This window comes from Cydia strobilella, chromosome Z, assembly GCF_947568885.1.
Source record: "Cydia strobilella chromosome Z, ilCydStro3.1, whole genome shotgun sequence".
NCBI lineage: Eukaryota > Metazoa > Arthropoda > Insecta > Lepidoptera > Tortricidae > Cydia > Cydia strobilella.
Genome location: NC_086068.1, coordinates 15,080,906 through 15,107,766, shown reverse-complemented (window position 1 = coordinate 15,107,766; position 26,861 = coordinate 15,080,906). Strand labels below are relative to the sequence as shown.

General features: G+C 36.1%; 1 protein-coding gene across 2 annotated transcripts in view; it reads left to right on the top strand.

Annotated features, from left to right (window-relative positions):
* The window catches only part of LOC134754436 (frequenin-2), a 211,130-nt gene extending 187,684 nt beyond the window's left edge, over positions 1 to 23,446 (top strand). For both annotated transcript variants that reach the window (XM_063690761.1, XM_063690762.1), the window contains 6 exons: positions 7,684 to 7,708; positions 11,085 to 11,133; positions 12,215 to 12,304; positions 19,053 to 19,131; positions 19,480 to 19,568; positions 22,587 to 23,446. In XM_063690761.1, coding sequence (XP_063546831.1) covers positions 7,684 to 7,708; positions 11,085 to 11,133; positions 12,215 to 12,304; positions 19,053 to 19,131; positions 19,480 to 19,568; positions 22,587 to 22,754 — 500 coding nt within the window. In that variant the 3' untranslated portion in view covers positions 22,755 to 23,446. The remainder of the gene's footprint in view (positions 1 to 7,683; positions 7,709 to 11,084; positions 11,134 to 12,214; positions 12,305 to 19,052; positions 19,132 to 19,479; positions 19,569 to 22,586) is intronic.
* The last annotated feature ends 3,415 nt before the right edge of the window (positions 23,447 to 26,861 follow it).

Genomic DNA, 26,861 nt, shown 5'->3' with positions numbered 1-26,861 from the left:
ATCTTTTTATGTAGTGTAGTAACACAACTATATCTAACCCCGAAATCGCATTAAAAATGCCTCTAACATTCCATAGAAATCATTTACATAAGATTAGTCAAAATTTATGAAATAGCCATTAATATCGCGGTTCATCTCACTAATTTTGGCTAAGGGTTGAAAAACATTATATATGTATTAAATAGGTACCTAACCATACTGTAATGCTAATCGTCGGTTACGACAGTTGACAAGACGTTCATTACTCCTAGCAAAGATACAACTCACGATATAACTCCCTAATAGATGGATACAGTCTAAGGAAAAAACGTGCCTCGAAAATCACGAAAATTTGATTCTCGATCAGATGTCGCTACTACCTTTGGCCTACTCTCGTATAGAGGGCTTTGACGGTTTCGTTTGTTATTTAACAATTTTAACGCATATAAGTGAAAGAACATGGGTCAAAATAATAAAAATAATTAATGCAAATAAAAAAAATCATTCATCCATATTTAAATACATTTTATCGTATTTTTATAAATCTTCATTTTTAGTTTTAAAGTGTGTCGATAGATGGCAGTGAATTTACTGTGGTTACAAAATTTACTATGACAGTACCGCTCTATAATATTATATCCTCTTTGCTCCTAGTTTTTTCGCCAACAAACTGTTTCTAGTTTGACGAAACTTGTATACCTAATAAATTTGTATATTTAATAAAAAAAATAGTATGACTCAATCTAATCGTTTAAATGGAAACATACAAACCTGGATGTGATAAATATGTAGATAAATTTAAATTAAATAAAAAATCCTTTATAAGTATGTCTAAAGTTGGCTCTGTGGCATAGTGCCGAGGATGCAATGCGTATACGAAGAGCGAGAAAGCTGCCAGCTCTTTTGTCACCTGTGATGTCGATCCCAAATGAGGGCTACCGTTTTTGTGCTCACCAGTTGGCGCCACTGTAGATGTAGGTCCAGAAAAACAGATCTCAAAATTCTTCTATGCTTCTTTTTATAAAATCAATACCTATACGTTCTAAATACACAAAGGTGTCATTTTTTCAACCTGTTTAATTTTGCATATATTTTAGTTGGCACTTTTTAGGGTTCCGTACCCAAAGGGTAAAAACGGGACCCTATTACCACAGGGCGGACACGCCATACATCAAAACTCGCTTGCGTTTATATGTGTGAACGGCACGTTTGTACACGCGTCTTTGTGTGCGTAAGCTGCTTAGGGCTGCCACTTAGATGTTTTGAGTTCACGGAGCGTTGTCGTAATACTCGTAATGTAAATATCTAACTAAGGAATAGAAATATTTTTATTCCTTAATTAAAGAAACCATTTTTAAGTTCGCAAAATTTACATTACGTGGTTCTATTCTTCCCATTTATACCCGTCATATTTATGAGAATACAGCGCAGCGTTCATATTTCCAATCATGGTTTGAGTTCCTCGGATTATTTGCACAAAATGTGAAAGAAAAGTACATGTTGTATTTGCAGGACAATGCTCTTAATTAAAAACTAAAAGTGTAACATTTAATTAATTTATCTTTTTCCAAGAAGTAACAACATCAAACACCATTAAAGTTTCAATTTCAACACACAGCCCTTGGTCGGTTTATAATCTTACACTCAACTGTACCTACTTTGAAAGCGGAACTATTATAAATAGGTATTTGCATTATTGTTTTTATTAATTTAAACGATAATATATAGATATTATATTTTTTTAGATATGATAAAAGTGTAACAAAAAACAAAATATTTACGAAGGAATAATATCTATGTACCTACCAATAGGTAGTTGAATGTTAGCTAACATTCACAAGTTCAACGAATGTGATTGTACCTATAAAACGCGTTATTTGATGTATTATCAGTATTATATAGGTACCTACATGTAGGCTACTTGTTAGGTACGCTACACGTAGGTATAAGTATTCTTAAGTACATATAAAAAAAACTTCTTTATTTCTCCAATTTGATAGGTACCCATACATCGCACAATACATCGGCATTTTGAACGTTACGTCATCGCGTGACCGCGTCGCTTACCGAACTGAGCGGCCGGCGAAAAGTCAGCAATCTGGTGTCGCGGGGCGAGGTAACTCGAGTCGGGGCGGGGCGGTGCGTGGCCGTTCTGTATGATAATACTATTACTTATTCTGTGCTATTACTAAGACTCCGCTGTCCGTCTGTCACCAGGCTGTATCTCGTGAACCGTGATAGCTAGACAGTTGAAATTTTCACAGATGATGTATTTCTGTTGCCGCTATAACAACAAATACTTAAAACAGAATAATATAAATATTTAAATGGGGCTCCCATACAACAAACGTGATTTTCTTGCTGTTTTTTTTCCGTAATGGTACGGAACCCTTCGTGCGCGAGTCCGACTCGCACTTGGCCGGTTTTTTTAAACCACTAATATTTATTGAGCTATAAGTATCTATTGTTTACCATGACTAATCAAAGATGGACAAAGATTTACCACAATTATGAATAAGGATAGAAAATTCCCAATAAAAAAGCTTGAAACCCCCCAAACTTCTATGCATTTGACATTTTGAAAGACATCCATCTACACTAGCGCCCCTAGCGGTGAAATTAAACGCGGTAGCCCCAATTGCGAAACAGGTGTTGTGCCGCTGGACACAAAACAACAAAGTTGTAATTGGCGTCGAGGCCCTTGTGTTTCCACTTCTTGAGTATTTGAGAGGAGACCCTCTTGCCATTTTTTTATTCTAAATAGAAACAACCTTCTCCTTCTTTAATTCAGTAGGCACGTATTACAATTACAGAATAGTTACGATAATTTAATATTGGTTTTATAATAACTTCGGTGCATCTCGCTCAGTCATATTTTTAAAATTAATTATAGGTACTTGCACCGGCTCATTGCCAGTCAACCGAAACAGATATCACTGTAATCCAGAATAAGGAAAAGTGCCTAAACTGTTAGGTGGTAATTGGAACCAAATATATGTTTTTGATTCAAGCGTATTTACTTACCTTACATTTAAAAAAATGTAGAGGACGCTGGTTCCTTTCCAGCCCTGGGCACTGAAGGCCTTGGTCACTTTTTTCTTTCGTATACGACATGTATTTCAGTATACATAAAAATATGATTGAGAAGGTATGAAGCCACATGAATTAAAATAATTATAAATAGAATAGAATAGAATAAAATTTTATTCGTAAGCACAAACAAACAAGACATTGCATAATATAAAATAAAACATAAAATAAGATTAAAGTGCCACGAAATGGCCTCATCTCAGCATGTTGCTGGTGGCTTCCAGCGCTAATTTTCCGATGAGACAAGAAGAAAAAAAACATAAAATAACATACAATGAACAAATAGTTAAATAAGAAAAAGTTACACAGCAGGAAGATACAACATAACGACTAAATTAAAATTATTTATATAAAACAAGCATCGTACTTATAATATAACACCGGTCCGGTCCAGCCATACCTTGGCTGAATACACAAAAGGGGCATTTCACGTCAAGCGGGCGGCAAAAAAATTGTCAGGTTCTGGATTTCGTTCATAATTGGATTAATTGGAACTATATGTGACTACTAACTATATTACTTTTTTAATATATTGCTTCGTTAAAAATTTATTCGCATTTAAAAAAATTACAAAATTTGAGGAACGGATTTTTTTAAAGTTATTATTGCAATTCTTTTAATGGATTTATTAATAACTAAATAGTGATTATTTGAGAATATTAGTTGATTTCCTTGAAAATTAATAAAAAAAGTCTTTTTAGTGTCGAAACAAAAAGTAGTTATATGTGGTAACCTTGTTACTACTTCATAATTAAGTACGCGTATACACAATGTGTCGTAACGTAGTAACGTTACGTTAATATTGGGCGTTGTGTTGGGCTACTGTCCAAGAATGCATCGGAGCACTAAAAATTCATCAAATAATGTAGTTATGCACCAAGTAGTAAATAACTAGCTGTGCCCGCGGCTTCGCCTGCGTGGAATTCGGTCTGTGTCAGTAAGCGGCTAATTCACCCCTAATTTATCTCCCTGTCCCCTGGAGACAGAACTTAAAGTAAAGTTGACAGATGGATACGCTAGAGGACTGTAGTCCAGATAAAATATTTTACAATTAGGTACCTACCACCAAAGTTACATAGATACTACGTAATAGTTGGATACAGTCTAAGGAAAAAACGTGCCTCGAAAATCACGAAAATTTGATTCTCGATCAGATGTCGCTACTACCTTTTGCCTACTCTCGTATAGAGGGCGTTGACGGTTTCGTTTGTTATTATTTAACAATTTTAACGCATATCAGTGAAAGAACATGGGTCAAAATAATAAAAATAATTAATGCAAATAAAAAAGATCATTTATCCATATTTAAATACATTTTATCGTATTTTAATAAATTTTCATTTTTAGTTTTAAAGTGTGTCGATAGATGGCAGTGAATTTACTGTGGTTACAAAATTTACTATGACAGTACCGCTCTATAATATTATATCCTCTTTGCTACCACTAAATAAAATTACACTCCAAAATGAATATTTTTTTTGCCCTTATTCAAATTTTTGACGTGATTTAAACGGCATAGAGTAGTAGGTGTATATCGAACGATACAGTACCATTTTTGTATTTTTACGTCCTTGACTGTACCTATGCAAATCGGGTACACTACATAATTCCGAAATGTTTTATTCCGAATTTTAGAATGTCGAATTTTATCATTCCGATTTTTAAATGCTCGACCCATCAAAATTCCGACTGTCATAATTACGAATAATGAAAATCACGAAGATTTATTTAAAAGCCGAATATTGTAAATTCCGAACTACATAATTCCGACTATAACAATTCCGATGGTGGCAAACACCGAATTTAACATTTACGAATTCGGAATTGCCCTTATTCCGAATTAACGTAATACGTAATACGTATATCCCAATTTTTAAATTTCCACTTTTCTGGCAACAGTTCGTTTTCTAGGGGGTCGCAATTCTAGCCTAACCTAACCCACTTCTGGCAACAGTTCGTTTTCTTGGGGGTCGCAGTTCTAACCTAACCTAACCCACTTCTAGCAACAGTTCGGGTTCGCAGGTTCGCAGTTCTGTCTATTTTATTTATGCCGAATTTTTATGCCAAAAATATTTTATGCCGAATTTAACATGATGCGGCACGACAGGTACCCGTAATAATTACTAAAACGTGAGTCTTCATTTGAATATCACTGATTTCATTTTTCCGATCTTGTAAAAAACCGAATTTCTGAATACCGAATTATTTTATTTGACAATGATTTTTCGGAATTTAGGAATTGGGAAAAAAAATATTTTCGGAAAAGTGTAAAATCGGAACTTTAAGCTTTCTGTCAAGTGACAATCGGATTTTAAGTTTTCGGAAATAGCACATTCGTGATTTGATTCCATCGTGTTTTTAAAAATCGTAATTTTGATATTTCGGACTTATAAATAATCGGGATTATGAAAGTCGTGGTTATAAAAATCGGAAAAACGTATTTCGGAATATTTGGGTGTTCCCATCAAAATCGGTCCTCCAGTCAAATCAGTCTAAGCATGACGTCGGCGGCGGGCAGCGTGTGCCCCCTTTTTTTTTGTTTTCGGAGTGGGAAATGCATCTGCCCCTACGACTTGTTGATGGTCATAGCGAAGCAGACGGTCACGGGGACCTTTAGGCGCTTGAAGCGGAACGGGAAGTTGCTCGGAATGAGGGGGATACGCGGGATGAACACGGCTTCTCCGGCGCCACACTCCGTCAGGATCTGCACCTACATATGTATTACGTACGATGTATTTGGGATTACAATCGAACTCGCGCTGGCTTGCCGTTTCACCCGAAAGCGAAGAGACCTGCCTGGCTAGAGCGCCACTGAGACTCTCACCGTGGTTTTTCTCAGACTCCTGAGACCGTGCCCTTCGTGACCATTATTAAGAGGAAAGGGCACGGCCGCTTCTCCATGCAAACGCAGTCTCCATTTTTTTGGTTAAAAACTACCCTATGTTCTTCCACGGGACTCAAACTATCTCTATACCAAATTTTATCTAAATCGGTTTAGCGGTTTAAGCGTAAAGAGAAATTAAAAAAAGTTTTTTTCATATTTTTTGTGTTTTCACTCGGGAATAGTGTCATTTTGATATCATAAATGAATACGGCATACCCGATTTATACAAAAACGATACCTAACTTGGCCTAGTAGCTAAAATGATATAGTTGTCAAGATAAAGTTTTTAACCCCTTTTTCACCACCATGGGGGATGAATTTTTAAAAAGGCTGAAAGTAATTTTCTTGCTTTTTAATATAATAACGTTTTGCAAAGTTTTAAGTTCCTAGCTTAAAATAAAATTTGCACCCCAAGACAAACTCTCATCCCCTTTTCAACCCCCTGAGGGGTTATATTTCCAAAAACGTCAAATTTAGTTTTTTTGTAATCGTCTATCATACCTATCTAAGAAGTTTCAAAGCATTTGTAATGGATGCAAACCCCCTTTTAACCCTGTTAGGGGACGAATTCTTGAAAACGCTAAAATCACTTTTCCTGTATTATAATAATATGCCCATTATACAAAGTTTCAAGTAACGCACTCAAAAAAAAATGATCTCCATACAAACTTTCAACCTCTATTTAACCTCCTTAGGGGATGAATTTTCAAAAACGCTGAAATTAGTTTTCTTGTATTTCAATAATATATATTCTTACGAAGTTTCAAATTGCTAGCTTAAAATAAATCTTGAACCCCATACAAACTATCATCCCCTTTTTAACCCCCTTAGGGGTAAAATTTCTCAAATTTTTATAGCCTTTAGCCTGGCCGTGGATTTTTTCGACAGATTAGTAAAGTTTACATCAAAATCTGTTCAGCCGTTTTCATTAGTTGCGCGGTCAAATAAACAGACAAACAGATAAACAGACAAACAGATAAACAGACAAAAATTCTAAAAACTGTTGGAATGTGTTCTGTTATCGATTCTAAGTATCCCCAGCCAATTTTTTTTTCGAATATCTTCCATGTACAGACTTTCGACCCTCTTCCGCTTTATTATATGTATAGATTTCATTGCTGGCTAAACTACGATAATGCGGTGGCGCGTTAAAACTTAGTCAAATTACTCGAGCAGTTTCTTTCCCATAGTAATCTAGCCATATTGTTATATAATTGCGAACAATAAATATTTACGCCTTAAAATAATTTTAGCAATAGCGTTTTAATGTCCCCATTTGCAACGAACAAAATGATCTAATAATATTGGGATAGCTAGTCGCTAACTGGGAACATTTTTATCACACCGCGACCACACTGTGCGACCAAAATTGTAACTGGAAAAAACGGTGTCGACGCAAAATGTATCGACACGTGTCGTAACGGCGACCGAAAATCGTAGTAGATACTTACTACGTCGCACCTGCCACTTTGGCTCGAAGCTCCTAGTCTGTTCAGCCATGATTTAATACGTGAGATATGAGGAGTACCTACCTATTTCCCTAGCTTGAAGGTGCGCTACAGCCTAAAATAAACATATGTTGTAATAGGTACATATATGTACATATCATAAAATATTACATAATTATGTATTTTCTATACTTAATAATATTGTGTCAACTTAGTAATTGTCACTTTATCCATACTTTGAATTTTTCTATACTAATTTAATTTTTGTATGTTTTGTTACAGTTACGGAGAAGGAAATCCGTCTTTGGTAAGTAATCAACCTTTATGGGTATATGTTCAAGTGTCAGAAAAGCTAGGTGTCATAACTCAGGTTATCATGCCCTAATGTCAGAATGTCAACAAGTCTACATTGTCATACCTATTTCTCTTATCTCGGTTGTCGTACAATTCCAAAAGCGTAAGGTTAATGAACCATATATATTTTTTTATAAAATAAAAAAGTAAAAAACTTTGTACTGCAGACTGTATGACGTCACAGCAACTACCCCCACCAATTTCGCGCTTGTCATCTGACATCTCATATATTTGTGTTAAGGACATTATACTGAATGCACTGATACCAAATGTATCCATGTCCGAGACGACATGGCCGAAAATCGATTTATAGAAGACTCCAAAACCGACCAGTCTTACCCTGCTGACGCTGTTGGAGTAGATGTTCTTTGTTATGTTGATGTATTAATTTTGTTCCTATTTAATGTGTTCCATATGGATGTGTGTATTAAGCTGTCAAATGCTTTTGAGTACATACAAACGCCACATACTGTGGTCTGCGGAATTCTTTGAATTTTTCTACAACTTGTTCGATGGTATGTATGTGGTCGATTGTTGAGTATTGTGGCCGGAAGCCGGCTTGTTCGATCAGCTGGTTTTTGTCACCAATTTCGCGCTTGCCATCTCATATATTTGTGTTTAGGACATTATACTGAATGCACTGATACCAAATGTATCCATGTCGGAGCCGACATGAGCGAAAATCGATTTCTAGAAGACTCCTATACCAAAAACCGACCCTGTATTTAGGAAAATAATACATTCGTAAGTAGGGCATGGTGACTCAGGACGTAGTGACACTGGTACAATGCCCCTTAACAATCACAATGCCCCTTATTATTATTATTATTATTTAAGCTTTAGTTCTCGCACATCCATTATAAAATTGACTTTTCTTTTGTTATGTTTTTACGATGTGTGATCCCTTGAAGGTAAAAGCCTCCTCCATCTTTTTCCATTTCTCTTTGTCTGTAGCATTATTCTCCCAAGTATTTCCTGCAATTGCTATGATGTCATCAACCCATATTTTTCTTTGTTTCCCTGAGTTACGTTTGCCCAGTGGGCCTTTCCATTTGGTTGTTTGTAAAGTCCATCTCTTGTCCTTGTATCTAGCCAAATGTCCAGCCCATTTCCATTTTTGTCTTAAACTAAACTGTAGTGCGTCTGTCAGTTTTGTTGTCATCCGGATATCTATGTTTTTTACTTTGTTTATTCTTCTTAGTTTCAATAGGCTTCTTTCCATTGCATGTTGGCATGATAAAAAAAATCTTTAACTTTCTCGGTGAAGACCCGTGTCTGCCATCCGTGGGTTAAACTGGGGATGATGCAGGGATCCATAACTATATTCTTTATTTTTAAACTATAGTTTCCTTTTAGGATTTCTTTATGTGACCAGTATTTTCTCCAAGCTATGTTTATCCTCCTTTCCACCTCGTTTATGTTGCTATTGGGGTCAAAAGAAATCATTTTTCCTAAGTATACATAGTTGTCCACATATTCTATTGGTTTTCCTTCTATTTTTTGTGACTGTTCGTTTCTTCCATCACCGCTATAAAAAGTTTTGTAGAGGGGGTCTCCTTGTCTCACACCTTTTCTGATTTTGAATTCCTCTCCTAACCTTTCCAGTCTTACCCTGCTGACGCTGTTGGAGTAGATGTTCTTTATTATGTTGATGTAATAATTTTGTTCCTATTTAATGTGTTCCATATGGATGTGTGTATTAAGCTGTCAAATGCTTTTGAGTAGTCCACAAACGCCATATACAGTGGTTTTCGGAATTCTTTGAATTTTTCTACAGCTTGTTCAATGGCATGTATGTGGTCGATTGTTGAGTATTGTGGCCGGAAGCCGGCTTGTTCGATCGGCTGGTTTTTGTCAATTTCTGGTGCTATTCTGCTTAGTAATATTGATGAGAAGAGCTTGTAGACTGAGGAAAGTAGGCTGATTGGCCTGTAACAGTTAACAGGCCACAATGCCCCTTTACAATCACAGTGTTTTTTTTGTTTATGGATTATATTGCAAGATACACAAATTGAAGCTATTGCTTCAAACCTTAACATTTGGACAATATTTTTCTTTTTTAGTATATGTGTAGGTAATTGTTATAATTACATTGTACCTACCGATTACTTATTTATTAGCTCAATCAGAAACCGGAAAATTACAAAGATTAACTTGCATCATTTAATGAAACTAACACATAGGGTTAGTGTGCTAGATACCGTCCAGTGATAAGTAGTTTCCGTCCACTAGGCGAAGTTGCTACAAAGAATTGCGTATAGTTTGAATTTAAACCTACCTTACCGCACAATGTTGGACTTATTGCAATCCTTAATGTCTAAACAATATTCTAAATAAAAATAATAAAATGATATTTCGCAAGTAGCAAATTCAGAATAAAACATATTAGTTGCAGCTTCGCATCTATGCCTTTCAGAGGTCATAAAAACAAGACAAGAAAGTTTAGGCGGGAAATGTTCATGGTAAGTTTAACTGTTCTAGCCATTTTAAGTAATATTTTTACTTAGAAGTAAGTATAATAAAACCAAAAAATATCAGTTTTAAGAAGTTTTTTAAAGAAATCTTAAAGAAATTTAGTGGACGAAAACTAACATACCAATTTTATGAAGTATTTAGTTTTCGTCCACGGACGGACGAAAACCCAAATAACTAGGCGAATATTTAGTATGATGATTTTATTTAAATATATCTACTAAATACATTGTTTGTTTTTCCTCTAAATATGATCTGTCAAAGAAGTGAACGTAACGCCTGCTTAAATAGGCGATCCTAGGCGAGCAGGCATTTAGTTTACGTTCATTTCTTTGTCAACGGTGCATTAATAAAATGGTATTTACAATTGATTCTGGACCGATTTCAATTAAGGATTGTTGAATTTGGTATGTAAATATCTTGAGTCCCAAGGAAGGATATAGGTTAGGTTTATCAAGAAAATAATCATTATACGCGGTCGAAGTCGCGGGCAGAAGCTATAAAACCAACTAAAAATGATTTATGTGTAATATAAGAACTAAAAACGTAATATATAATCGATTTTTAACTCAATAATGCAGTGGTCGAAAACTAACTCCTATCTGGACGGAACCTAAAATTATTGTTTTTATAAAATAAACCCAAATATTATTTAGATCAAGTAATATTAACATAAAATAGACAATATGAGCAATACAAACAAATATAACACATTTAAGTAAGAGTACCTACTACTATAAGGTCCTTTTTTCACATTTTAAAGTTGGCATCTCTTATAAGTGGACGAAATCTGACACACCTACCCTATAATTGAACGAAACAATGCTTAAACTTATTTGAAATAATTGGTGTTTCAGGCACAAAGGTTTCCTGAAAGATTGTCCGAACGGATTGCTGACCGAACAGGTAATAAATTTTGACAGTTTACATATGCTATAAGTAGTTAAATATACATGCACAATAGTAGTTTCAGTGAGTGAGTGCTACGTAATGAAAGGCATTAAAATACGAGTGTGGGGTTTACTTATGAAACGAATTAAATCAGTTTCATTTATGAAACAAAAGGATCACACGAGTGTTTTAATGCATAATTATATACAGTTATAGGTACAAAGAGTGCTTCATCTGCACACATATTATTAACCCTCTATAATTTATTCAGGAACCGGCATTGGGGCATTGTTGCTCTCTCGCGGAACTCGCAGATATGAGTTGGCCTCTCCAAAATATCTTTATCGCTCATTTTACACGATTTTTTTTGCTATAGTTAGTTTATTAAAGAACAAAACAAACTATTGTTATATTTCCAAACAAATTATAAACTGAACGTCAAATGTCGTTAAAATAAAACATTTTCACGCGGGGGTCGCATCCGTAGTTATTTTATTTTTATTCAGAGACAAACTAAAGTCGGAGGCCGACTGTCATATCGTTCGACATCAAGTATTAACACGCGAGATTTGTCAAAATTCCCTCATGCTGTCCCTTTCTAATATATGTCACTATCCCTTTCGACTATTTAGGGTTGTCAAAATTCTCATTTTATCCGTGCTTGTGCACGCAAAGGGACGTCAAGTTGTGCCAACCCTAATAATTGCTCGTAGCACTGCAATGCTGAGCCGAACGGAGCCGAGAATGCCCGAAAGGATCAGTGTCGCTCCACTGGTACAGTTTCCTAGGGCGCTGTCTCAAGTAAGCGGTAGGCCTGTAGAAAATTCTACTAAACTTAGTCTTGGTAAAGAAAAAGTAGACCACACAAATAAGGGGACAGACCACCGACATTTTTGAACAGTGCTTGAATAAAATGTTGTTTTCCGTGAACCCTTGTCCATAAAGAACATAATATCAACCATGTAAAATATAAATACCTGTATCATAATATAATTAACCAAAAATTAACATGTCGACAGTTAGTCCCGAGAAATTAAATTTTAAGTATAATAGGCAATATTATAATGAACCTAATTAAATATTCGTTGTCTTCCAGGGTTTCATCAAGATCTATAAGCAGTTCTTCCCTCAAGGTGACCCGAGCAAATTTGCCTCGCTGGTATTCCGAGTGTTCGACGAAAACAATGTAAGCAGAAGTTCCTTATTGACCGAAGCGTAGCGAAGGTCTACGGTTTGACTCGCGCATTTTGCTTTTGTATGTCCGGATGTTCTCCTCTACAGATCGCAATTCTCAACCGATTCTCGTGAAATTTTGTGAACAAATTCTATGACTAAATATAATTTTTTTGTCGATCCAGTTTTTGGAAAATTTTCAAAATGGCGGAGTCGTGATAGCTCACGCCTAAACAAATAGTCGTGTCGATATCATAACAATATTTTCTTTTTGAGATAAGTTTACAGATTAAATGTCGAAAAATGCCGAAATTTTGTATTGCTGGTTTTGGCGGTATTTAGATATTTAGTTTTTACTCGAGAATGAGTAGCTGAATTTCGTCAGCTTAGGTAAGTACTATCATGGCGTGTTTTGCAAACCTTCGCTTTTTTCGTTTGCACCGGGTGGTCCCTGGTTCGATCCCCAGTAATTGTATGCTGCTACATAACTTTTTGTGTTTTGTTTTTTTTTCACCTAAATTTCGTATTGTTTATTTTGTTTGTTTTTTATTTTTCTATTTTGAAGTTGATTGATCAAGCGCGGGCTAAGCGTATTCGTTTCATTTTTACAAGCTTTTATTTAACTAGCACTAAAAAATATGTTTTATTTTTGTTAATTAAATTTTCTAAAGTGTTCAGAACGGCGGAGCCATACATGTAGTTAGCTTTAAGTGGTTCTCCTTATTCCGAATTTCATACAACTTTATTTACAGTTTTTCTTTTAAAATACGTACATTTCTTGCACCATAAACTTTGAGGTTTATGTAGTATAGATTCGTTTGTCTGAGCGGGTTTATGGAGCCAATTATTCAATAATATTATTAAAAAATTCAATAAAAAATTGAGAAAATGTTACTCAACGCCTGTTTGTGTGAGTGACCTTTACACTATCCATGTTAAACAAGATGGTGAAGTTGTTTAAATAACTAACAAAGATGTCACTTTATCACAGGTGACCTAACTAAGTAGTACCTAATTTACTCGATAGGTGGTGACATCGTGAGGTCGAAACGGGCCGAGTATCAGGGTTCCGTACCCAAAGGGTAAAAACGGGACTACTACTACGACTCTTCTGTCCGTCTGTCCGTCTGTCTATCACCAGGCTTTATCTAATGAACCGTGATAGCTAGACAGTTGAAATTTTCACAAATGATGTATTTCTGTTGCCGCTATAACAACAAATACTAAAACCTACGGAACCCTCGGTGGGCGAGTCCGACCCGCACTTGTGTGGTTTTTAGAGTTTCGAGCGCTTGATTTCGTGTGGCTCCCTTCAACATATCTCCATTACTAAGCATTTCAATACTTTTAGAAATTCAAAAATCAGCCAGGTATACAGGTTGGTTTGGGTCAGTGAGGGCAACTACCATATCCCGTGCTGCTACGCGAAAATGGTCTTAAAAGACCTTCCCTCAATTTCAAATTAATAAAGATTGGGGTTTCCAGATTTTGGAAAAAACATAGCTACCTACAGGATGCAAGAAAAAGGTAATTTTTGACAAACTTTTTTTTGACGTGAAACGTAAGGTGCACGTCTTTAAAGGATCGAAAACCGATTATGGCGCGGTGGCGGTTATATAAAATTAACGCCTGGTTAAAAAGCAGAATGGAGAAAAACGCGAATGGAACAAAAGCTATTGGAGAACAAAAATTTTGGGTAGCTAATCTAAACATTCTTGGGCTTTACCTAACCTACAGTGAAAAAGTTGTAGGTAAGGGAAGAAGTCGCCGCAGGCGCCCTGTACTTAATCTTTACAGTGTAAAAGGCGCCGCAGGCGCCCTTTACGTAAGGCGCGCTTTTGATTGTCGGGCTTCGCTCGACCCTACAGTGTAAAGCCTGTGTGTAAAAGCGCGCTTGGCGCGCTTGAATGTCGGACTTCGTCCCACCCTACAGTGTGAAGTCTGTGTGAAAGAGCGCGCTTCGCACGCTTGAATGTCGGGTTATCCCGACCTTACAGTGTGAAGCGCGCCACAGGCGCCCTGTATGTAATCTTTACAATATAAAAGGCGCCCCAGGAGCCATGTTAAAGAGCGCGCTTCACGCGCATGAATATCAGGCTTTACCCGACCCTATATTGTAAAGCCTGTAGGTAAGAGCGCATTTTTCGCACACGGTGGCCTCAAACAAACGCAGTCGTGATATTCCTGTAAAAATGCCACATTTTAACGTTTTTCCAGCTTTTTATAATACCGCGTATTTTATTTTTATAATATTTCAAAAATATCTATCAAATGAACTCAATTGTATCGAAATCGGTTAACGGACAGATGAGTAATTATTAAATAAACACTGCAAATAGGGGTCATTTTAGCTCCGAATGCGTCGTTTCTAGCGCAGAATCAGCGCCATATATGTCAGCAGCACATGCAGTTCCGAGTAATGGCTACTTTCGTTGATACACTGATATCAAAACCATTCATAATATACCGCCACCGCCCCATAACACTTTTTCGTTAATATCGGTTTTCGATCCGAGCCCCTCTACGGGTTTTTAAAGACGTGCACCTTACTTTTCACGTCAAAAAAAGTTTGTCAAAACTGACCTTTTTCTCGCATCCTGTAGGTACCTATGTTTTTTTCCAAAATCTGTAAACCCCAAAATGCATTTATTTGAAATTGAGGGAAGGTTTTCTAAGACCATTTTCGCGTAGCAGCACGGGAACTGGTAGCTGTCCTCACTGACCCAAACCAACCTGTATACCTGGCTGATTTTTGAATTTCTAAAAGTATTGAAATGCTTAGTAGTGGAGATATGTCGAAGGGAGCCACACCAAATCAAGCGCACGAAACTCTAAAAACCGCACAAGTGCGGGTCGGACTCGCCTACCGAGGGTTCCGTACGACAGAAATACATCATTTGTGAAAATTTCGGTTTATTAGATACAGCCTGGTGACAGACAGACGGACAGAGGAGTCTTAGTAATAAGGTCTCGTTTCTACCCTTGGGTACGGAACCCTAAAAATCGGCCCGTTTCGACCTGACGATGTCACCACCTGTCGAACAAATTAGGTACCACTTAGTTAGGCCACCTGTGTTAAAGTGACATCTTTGTTAGTTATTATTAAACAACTTGTTTGACATGTATAGTGTAAAGGTCACTTACACCATAGAGTAACTTATACTAGAGCGGTACTGTCATAGTAAATTTTGTAACCCCAGTAAATTCACTGCCATCTGTCGACACACTTTAAAACTAAAAATAAATATTTATAAAAATACGATACAATGTATTTAAATATGGATAAATGATTTTTTTATTTGCATTAATTATTTTTATATGATTTTGACCCATGTTCTTTCACTGGTATGCGTTAAAATTATAAATAACAAACGAAACAGTCAACGCCCTCTATACGAGTGTAGGCCAAAACTAGTGGCGCCATCTGATCGAGAATCAAATTTTCGTGATTTTCGAGGCACGTTTTTTCCTTAGACTGTATCCATCTATTACGGAGTTATATCTATCTTTGCTTACACAAACAACCGTTGAGTAATATTTTCTCAATTTTTTATTGAATTTTTCAATAATATTATTGAATAATTGGCTCCATACACCCGCTAAGACAAACGAATCTATACTACATAAACCTCAAAGTTTATGGTGCAAGAAATCTACGTATTTTAAAAGAAAAACTGTTATTAAAATTGTATGAAATTCGGAAAAAGGAGAGGACCACTTAAAGCTAACTAAATGTATGCCTCCGCCGTTCAAAACACTTTAGAAAATTAAAATAACAAAAATAAAACGTATTTTTAAGGGCTAGTTAAATAAAAGCTTGTAAAAATGAAACGAATACGCTAAGCCCGCGCTTGATCAATTAATATCAAAATAGAAAAATAAAAAACAAATAAAAAAACAATACGAAATTTTACTTTAAGCGTAAAACACAAAATACAAAAAGTTATGTAGCAGCATACAATTACTGGGGATCGAACCAGGGACCACCCGGTGCAAACGAAAAAAGCGAATGTTTGCAAAACACGCCATGATAGTGCTGACCTAAGCTGACGAAATTCAGCTACTCATTCTCGAGTAAAAACTAAATATCTAAATACCGCCAAAGCCAGCAGTAGAAACTTTCTGCATTTTTCGAAATTTAATCTGTAAACATATCTTAAAAAGAAAATATTGTTATGATATCGATACGACTATTTGTTTAGGCGCGAGCTATCACGACTCCGCCATTTTGAAAAATTTGCAAAACCCGGATCGACAAAAAATTCTATTTAGTCATACAATTTGGTCACAAAATTAAACGAGAATCGGTTGAGAATTGCGACCTGTAGAGGAGAACATCCGGACATACAAAAGCAAAATGCGCGAGTCAAACCGTAGACCTTCGCTACGCTTCGGTCAACCAGTATTTAATTTCGGTATCTTGGTTGCTCATGTATATTTTTCCATTTCATTTAGGTGATCTGATAACTCATTGTCCTTACCTAAATACCATTCTACAATTTCAAAGAAATATTTCGAATGCTACGTGATATTTTGATTTTAAGTTATACCGGTAACGATCCCTGCTTTGAACTGCTCTAAATTGAAAATGACTGAATGCATTATTCCATAATTTTTAAGAAAAAAAAACCGACTATGGTGATGCCGCTGAAAGTTCACTTATTGTTGATGTTGCACTTAGATTCCAGACAATGAAATGAAAAAGACAGCATCTTTTGCCTAATTATGTAGAAAAGGAGGTAAAACCACCCACTTTTCTAGTAGCATTTCGTTTTTGTAAGGGTCGCAGTTCTAACCTAACCTAACCTACTTTTCTGATAGCATTTCGTTTCTGTAAGGGCCACAGCTCTAACCTAACCTATCCTACTTTTCTGATAGCAGTTCTGTTCTGTGAGAATCGCAGTTTAAATACACCCACTCACCTAACCCACTTTTCTAGTAGCATTTCCGGGTCCAGGTCTGGGTCGGGATCCGAGTCCGGGTCAGGCTGTCCCGGTCCAAGTTTGAGTCAGAGTTCGGTCCGGGTCCTGGTCCGAGTTGGGGTACATGTCCAGACCCGGGTCCGGGTCCAAGTTTGGGTCTGGGTCCATAAGGAAGAGAACAAATCGTCAAACGTGAACTATGTGTCATTGAAGAGTTCCATTCTGATCATCATCAGCAGTTCCACTTCATCAAATGTCACTTTTTTAAATGTAAATGCTGGATTTGTTGATGAAAATATAAAAATCACTATATGTATGCCTTTCACATTTGAGGAGTTCCCTCGGTTCCTCGTGGTTCACATCATCAGAACTCGAGCTTGACAAAAACATGTCTTAAAAACTTAAATTGCTTAACAAACTTTAAGAAGAGGACAAATCGCCAAACGTAAACTATGCGTCATTAAAGAGTTCCATTCTGATCATCATCAGCAGTTCCACTTCTCAAATGTCAGTTTTTAAAATAGAAATGCTGGATTTGTTGATAAAAATACATAAATCACTATATGTATGCCTTTCATATTTGAGGAGTTCCCTCGATTCCTCTTGGATCCCATCATCAGAACTCGAGCTTGACATAAACGGGACCAATCTGTATGTATTTACTTACAATCAAAAAAAGAATTTTCAAAATCGGTCTAGAAATGACGGAGTTATGGAGTAACAAACATTTAAAAAAAACATACAACCGAATTGAGAACCTCCTTTTGAAATCTTGAAGTCGGTTAAAAATACATACCAAGTGACTGAATATCCTACTGGAATGTATTTTTACCTGACTGCATCAGAAGGAGGGTAATATTTTTCGAGCGTGGGTATTATGTATTTATTTGGGTTCATTGTTATCCACCAAAGCTTGGCGGATAACAATAAACCCGACTAAATTGCGTTAGTTGTTTTTGGTAGGTATGTTGTCAAGAATGTTAGAACATGTTTTTTAATACAGTTGCTCAAAAAGTGCTACTTTTCGTGGCTGTTTAGCGTGCGGAAAGTTGGTTTTCGCGAACTAGTGCTTTTAACTTTTCCAATTTTTTTAAATTTTTACTTTTTCCAATTCATGACTACTTATTGATGAGTGTTAATATTAGTTTCCTTTAAACGTCGTAATCAACATAAAAACCTACTGTTAATGAAAGAATACGAAAAATATGCATATTTCATATTTTATTACTTACCTCTTCATCATTATAAGTATTATAAACACGTTTATTTTTTAATGTTGAAAAACCGTTCTTAATAAGTTGTCTGAATGGAACGGAACGTCTGTCAAAGAAGAGGCGTATTTTCTTACTGCAAGAATGTTTTAAGTTTCCAAAGGCAACATTCGATATTGTTTTTATAAATATACTATACACAAAATAATCGTAATTAACGATATTTAGGTAATAATAGTACAATGTTTTCATATTTACAATTGTTTCTGTCATATAGAACATGCAATTGAAAAAAAAACATTCATTGAAGTGGGTTCAATAATAATAACAAAATCTATTCTAGTCGAACACCTCTTCAGCATGTCAATGTCAATGATGTCAGTGTCACAGAATTGATAATATAAAAGTTTCGAATTCCATTCCTTACTTGTTGCTTTCTTATTTTCTCGCAACTGCATTAAAAAACGTCGTTCGATACACGTGCGGTTATGTCATTCTTCACTCGTCCCGAGTCTTATATCTCGGTGCTCGTGAAGTAATGACATACTTTCCGCTGCTGCTGTGTGCTGTGTTTTATGTGTAGCAGTTTCAGTAGCTTCTTGACTCAATTTATATGTATTTGTTGCAGGACGGATCAATCGAGTTTGAGGAATTTATAAGAGCGTTATCAGTCACGTCACGTGGAAATCTAGATGAAAAATTACATTGTAAGTAACTTACTTCCCTACTTCACTCTCTTATCACTATCTTACTATACTTAGTACTGTACTTACTAAACACACTAAATTTCATCTTTCATTTTTAGGGTTCTGTTATGAGTCGAAAATTGTACCCTTAAAAGTTCGATCTTTATTAATATGTCTGTTGAAGCGGAATATATCCATAGGAATCCTGTAATACCTTAAACAAAACAACTTATCTCTTCGAATTTGGGCTCGTTAGAATCATATTAATTAATGTTGTTTACTAAGTGAAGACTGGCACAATCCGCTCGGGAAGTCTGTGATTGTGACACAATGCATAGCAGGTATATGTAATAATAATTATATTTCCAGGGGCCTTCCGTCTATACGATGTCGACAACGACGGATACATTACGCGAGACGAAATGTACAATATAGTCGACGCGATCTATCAGATGGTGGTACGTTAGCAGTGTTTGAACTAGCTTATAATACTATCTTGGCTTCAAATAGGCTACAAAGTGTCACGTTTCAGGCGCGGCTAGACCAGAGGTCTTTAATGAAAATTCAATACAAAATTGCATTCCATTTCACAGATATTTGTGACACAGCATCATGGCACTCAGCCATTTAAAAAAATAGTACATTTCGATGCTAGTGCGGAAAGTATGTCATTACTTCACGAGTACCGAGCCTACGGCTCGTGGCAAGACTCAGGACGAGTAAAGAATGACATTTCCGCACGTGTATCGAACGACGTTTTTTAATACAGTTGCGAAAAAATAAGAAAAGCAACAAAAGCAAGCAAGAAATGGAATTCGAAACTTTTATATTATTCATTCTGTGACATCATTGACATTGACATTATGAAGAGGTGTTTTTCTAGCTTTTATTCGACTAGAATAGATTTTGTTATTATTATTGAACCCACTTCAATGAGTTTTTTTTTCAAATGCATGGTTCTATAAGACAGAAACAATTGTAAATATTAAAACATTGTACTATTATTACCTAAATATCGTTATTTACGATTATTTGTGTATCGTATATTTATAAAAACAATATCGAATGTTGCCTTTGGAAACTTAAAACATTCTTGCAGTAAGAAAATACGCCTCTTCTTTGACAGGCGTTCCGTTCCATTCAGACAACTTTATTAAGAACGGTTTTTCAACATTAAAAAATAAACGTGTTATAATACTTATAATGATGAAGAGGTAAGTAATAAAATATGAAATATGCAAATTTTTTTTGTATTCTTACATTAACAGTAGGTTTTTATGTTAATTACGACGTTTAAAAGAAACTAATATTAACACTCATCAATAAGTACTCATGAATTCGAACAAGTAAAAATTGGAAAAATAAAAACACTAGTTCGCAAAAACCAACTTTCCGCACGCTAAACAGCCACGAAAAGTAGCACTTTTTGAGCAACTGTATTAAAAAACTATTTGCTTCATGGGTCGTAATGAGTATAATGACATTCTGCCACTACGCCTATACATATAAAAAAAACAATAAACGATGTTTGCTATATTTTGCAGTTTTATTTATATTAAATCGATTGAGCATAATAAATAAGACATTTATAACAAAATTCAATTATTTTTAAATAACAAATTTAACTACACAAATAAACATTTAAAATATTTCATCTAAATGTTAGCGGTAAAAATGTCTACTCAAACACGCGTAGGTATTTTTTTTTAAATTGTTATTTTAAATTTATTGTGCGTTGTTGATTTAGTTATTTTGCGAATGCGAATAGGTAATTAGCAACTCGTGTCGATTTTAAACACTACCTTCGGTCGTGTTTTAATTTAACGCCCCTCGTTTCGAATTTCCTATTTTTCGCACTTGTATCGTAATGTACTATTAATGTGAATTCAATTAATATTAATAGTAATCGTAGGAGTTGGAATTGGCATCGTAAGCAGAATGAGCGCTATCAACTGGTGAGCACAAAAACGGTAGCCCTCATTGACTTTAAATAACTTGCTGCCGCCAAGCTAAAGGCGAAGTACATAATAGTATGGCTTATAGCAAATTCATTTTGAAAAACTATGAAAAATGCCTACAGTTAATCAGAAACAGTTTTTGTGGCATATTTTAAAGAACTGAAAGTAACTATAAAATTGTCAACACTATATATAAAACTGATTTCGTGGAGTTTTTTTAACCGACTCCCAAATCTCAAATTCGGTTGTACGTTTTTTTTAAATGTATGTTACTTATTTATAGTTGGTCAAGCAAATCTTGTCAGTAGAAAAAGGCGACAAATTTAAAAAAATGTAGGCGCGAAGGGTTATCGCCCCATAGAAAATTTGATTTTCACCTTTTCTACTGACAAGAGTTGCTTGACCAACTATATTTAATTGCATATTTGAGAAAAGCACTATTTATATACCTCGGCGTGAAAAGGGGTTGCCAGCCTCATAACTATCCATTCTATTCGACCGGCAACCTCACGGCCTCTAGTAATCATAGTAATGTACTATTCTACTTATTCTTAGTGATATTTATGTTAGGATGGAATAATATATTACTATAGAGGCCGGGAAAGTCGGGAAACGAAGGGTGTCAGGCTATAGGGTGTAGATATAGACAGCCGAGCGTAGCGAGGACAGATAGGGATAAGCCGCCGGCAACCCCGTCTCTCGCCGAGATTTGTTTAGTCTGCATGACTAAATAACTTTTCCTGCTGAAAAAAAAAGAAATATTTATAGAGCTGTATCTCCTAAACCGTGCAGCATAGCGCAAAAATAATCAAACACTGAATAACTTATCACATTATAACATGAAACAATCATCATCATCATATTTTTATTACAGAAATCGTTGTTTTAGGATGCCATTAATGCCCACAAAGACTAGTTTCTGTAGACGTTTCAGTTCCTACCTAAAACCGTTCCTTTACAACAAGTTCTGCAAGATAGTTGACCTCCAAAAAATGACTGAAAGGGAAGTAAAAATTGTCGTGACTAGAGCATGCTTGGACTGGAACTATCACGAGACTGAACGTTTCTTAAGAAACATTTATATTTGATACTCCCATCCTCTCCTCCTTCTCCTCCCATCCTCCCTCTCTCGTTCACACCCTTATATACAAACACACCCACACACACGCACTCTCACACATACTCACTCACCGACTTTAATTTGTAAATTTATTAGTCGTTATTAGCTGTAAGTTTCCTCTTATTTTAATTAATCTCTTCTTAAATTAACTTTTCCTTTTATAGTAGTATAGTTTTGTAGTCTTAATTATTCAAATTTAAATAGGATAGGTGTAATATTCTTTAATGTCAACTGCATTCTAGGACCCCAAGTCACAGGCATAGCCTAGTTTGGGATCCACTGTATCCATGTGCCTGCAAATTGTTTTCTATTGTCAATAAAAAATATTCTATTCTTATTATTATTACATTGCAAGTTTGAGAAAATAGTGTTAAGACTACGTGCCGTTACGTTTGCAGGGACAGACGCCTCAGGCGGAGGACGAGAACACGCCACAAAAACGCGTGGACAAGATCTTCGACCAGATGGACAAGAACCACGACGACCGGCTGACGCTCGAGGAGTTCCGCGAGGGCAGCAAGGCAGACCCGCGCATCGTGCAGGCGCTGTCGCTGGGGGGCGATTAATCCACGGTCATCCTCTCGCCGGACTTCACATTTACTTAGAGCTACCTGCGCAACACCGCACCGCCGTGTCGTTGGATACCTACCTTCGCCTTTCCCATATCCCCGTAGCACCGAGCAAAGCACATCCACCTAATAGATATATCATTTATTTACTTATTAATACTTGACCGACTACAAATGTCCTAAATTTTAAAGACCCATAAGATACGGCGGATGTTCACTAGAAATAGTATTTGCCAATATGAACAACGGGCAAAGAGCGAGGCGTTAATTTGAATTTACTTTCAGTTTGACGTGTGATATCGATAATTATTAACATACTTACTTAAATTGTATTCTGCTCAACATTAGGTATATAAAAATCTAAAACAAGTGTATTGGACACTTAGCAGAATAATAACAACATTGTAATGTATTAATAATGATAATCTGTGAGATTAATATTTTGATATGATTTATTACCGAAAAAGTTTTGTAGTTTGATGTTAGGGCAACCGTGTGCAAGCGGTCGCAGCTTGCGTCGCCTGCAACTTTCTATTTTCTATATTATAGCCACTAGCCAAGCACTCTCTCTGTACATGTTTTCATTCGGTTCTTCGCGTAATTCTATATGAGGAAGGAACTTCTCTTTTATTCTAAAATAGGTAATATATAACAGCAGAAATTAAAGTATAGACTCAGGGGCAGTTGATATTAGGGGAGGGGGAGGGGCATAATATTTAGTTACAAATGTTATTTTCTAGGAGGCGGCAGCTGACTCCCCCTGGGCCCCTGCCACCACCTCTCCTCACCATATTACCTCGACAACTCGTTTTGGCAAATTAAAAGCTCTCAGTAGATGATTACCTTGCATTACTTTTTTTTCGCCTCGACTGCACTGACAGCGAAGTAGTGAGTTTTAATAAGTTCATGATTTATTTAGCGTCTTTTTAGCACGCTTAAATTTATCCGTGCGAGAGCGATGAAGTAAGGCTTGTCAGCCGACATTTTTTCAAAGGTACAGCAAATAATTTATCTGTAGACTATGTACTTTCTAAGTCAATATTGCTATTACATGTATTCTTTACTTATTATTAGATATACATAACTTCGACCTCATAGACCTCATAGTAGGTATATTTGTGTTTATTGTCATTGGCTACATATTATGATTATCATAATAGATGGACGATTTTGTAGTCACCGATCAGAGTTCGATGTTTAACTTGAGAGTGGATAGTTTCGACAGCGGACGGTCAGCGCAAAGCTGAATCCACGCCGGTTATGGCCGGCGTCGCAATGGGTAAGTAATTCCTTGGGCTGCGATATATTTCACTGTGACTTAATTATTGTATAGCACAAGAATATTAAACGCAATGGATATCTCGTCGTCATGTCTCGTGTTGTGGCGCGACATGAAATATGGCCTTGAATGACGGGGGAGCACGCACTATTACACTAACTCCGTTATGGATATTTAATATTCTTAGTACTAGTGACAAAAACCCTATTAAACATCGTAAACCATTTATTCTATTTACAACTACTGCATACCTATTATTAACAGTCATTGAATTATTTCGACACTAGAAGTTACAAGTTTACTGTTATTGTTGATCAATAATTGTTAGGTTTTTAAGAGTTGCGCCCCATTAACGTTACATTTGCATTGGGACAATGTAAAATTTTTGGCACATATATTACGCGTTTTTGGGTTTTTACAGCCCCATTATATATTAAAGTTACCGAATAATAAGTAAAAAACGCTTGGCGAGGCCACAGTTAGAGATCATATTTTAACAGTTTTTGCACGTGTACAATTTTGAAACAGTAAGAAATAAATTACGTGTAAAACTTGTGAACTTATGACGAGTAATTTAAATTTTAAATTTAAGCGCCAAGTGATTATAAACAACAAAGCGTTGTTATAAATTCGAAAGCAATTTGTTAGTGATAAAGGCGTAGGTACTTACCATCCGAGTGTAAGGTGAGTGCGTAATGTAAATTGTAAGGTAGAGAATAATGAGTGAGACGAGCCCTGTGCCTCCATCAGTTGCAGCCTTGCAGCATTAAAATCTGCCGCTTACTCGCTTCACTTACCGTAAGTTGGGCTAATATATGCCTGACATCGATTACCTATTCTGCTTACTACAACCAACTCCGGCCAATGAAAGCGTGGACTATGCAGACTTAGCTTTAGAGTCGAACGAGAGAATAACTGTAGGAAACTTTAAAACCACAGCATACCCTAACTTATCGTTTATTACCCACGGATATTCAATTGCGAGTTACCTTCATATGAGAATTAAGAAACATGTTTTGAATATCACGAACTGGTATACCTAATGCTATTAGGGCTCGCGTTCACTCACTAGTCGAGTATAAACAAACAAACAAACAGACAAATAAGTGCATATTAGTAATGTACCTTCTTTGTTCATTAAAGTTTAAACTTATGAATGTATTAGAGTCGTAGTGATATGAAGTAGATTGTGTGTTTACCTTTCAACTAGCACATTTCTGCCCGCGGCCAACCCTGCGCGGCCCGCGGCCCATGCAATGCAGCACTCACTGTTCTAACATCTTTGCCAAATATAGTATGTACAAATAACTGTTTGAATATTTACTTACTACTTGTTGACATCTCTCCATCCTTTTCGGCGAATCCTGAATACATATTTTTTGGAGGACTTTTGGATATTTCCGTTAGCGACTCTCACTGTAACTTAGTATCGTTGTAAGTATTTATAACTTAAGGTAATGTACTCATCTACCTACAGCTTTATACGATAACTATGTTATCTTTCGCTTGTAAATTCTCTTATGATATTTATACTATTCTATAAAAATTGGTAATTGTAAGCCTTAAGGTTAAGATTGGGTGATATCTGTGCAGTGACCTGGCGTTACATTAAGACGGTACGTAACTAGTAATACCTTATAGGCTGTATACAGACTATTCGTATAAGTAGCTATGTGATACATTTCTTGTCTTTATTAATATTATTAATTAATGACTAATATTATCCTATTTTGACACAGCATTTATTTAAACAGCGGGTATAATGGGCACAAAATTATATATGGCGTCTCGTTTTTCTTTTTGGCCAATCCGCTTCACAGCGAACTTAAGAGTGAAGAAATGACGGAAATGACCACGTAGTAAAAAATCGTTAGAACTATCTTGAAGGTCCAGCTGATTATCGACTCTATCTCTATGAACAATATTTAGATTTAGATTACAAGTCACTTATTCTATATAAGTAAATATTTTTGGAAATAATCGCATCGAAAATGTGTGTCCCTCTAACTTTAAACGGTGTCAAAAATATGAAATAAATAAAAAACGAGCATGTTGGGCCTTGCTCAGTGTGTATCACAATAGGCTGCCTTAAACGGAGGCTTAGGAGGCTACTAATATGTATAATGTACAGTAAGCTGCAGAGATAAACCCCCCCCCCCCCCCCTCTCAGCAGTTAGTCAGCAGCAGTTGGTCAGTTATCTCTGCAGCTTACTGTACATAACAAGCAAAAGGGAGTACCTTCCTTCGCAGCGTTTCATACGTTTTTAACTAAGAGGGGAAGAGGGGTTTTTTTTTCTTTAATATATGACATCTAATACAGTTTTTAATTTATATATAGTAGTGTGACTACTTAAAAAACACAAATCAAAATATTTGATAAAATAATTTGATTTGTTTCCAAACTTGTTCATAGATGGCAGCACCAGTCTCTCTCGCTACAACGTAAATCCGTAAGGAGTTCGTGTAGGAGGTGCAAGCGCGCACTGCTTGCCCTTAGAGCTGGTTAAAGACGCCTAGTCTTACTAAGATGGCATATAGTCGAGAAATTCGGACGGGCACCGCCGTGGCGGGGTGGCCTAGGGGTTCATGGCGTTAGCCGCGATAGCTAAAGACGCCGGTTCGAATCCGGCCTTCACCACTGGAGGGCTTCGTCACTTTTTCTTTAATATATGACATCTATTACAGTTTTTAATTTATATATAGTAGTGTGACTACTTAAAAAACACAAATCAAAATATTTAATAAAATAATTTGATTTGTTCCCAAACTTGTTCATAGATGGCAGCACCAGTCTCTCGCTACAACGTAAATCCGTAAGGAGTTCG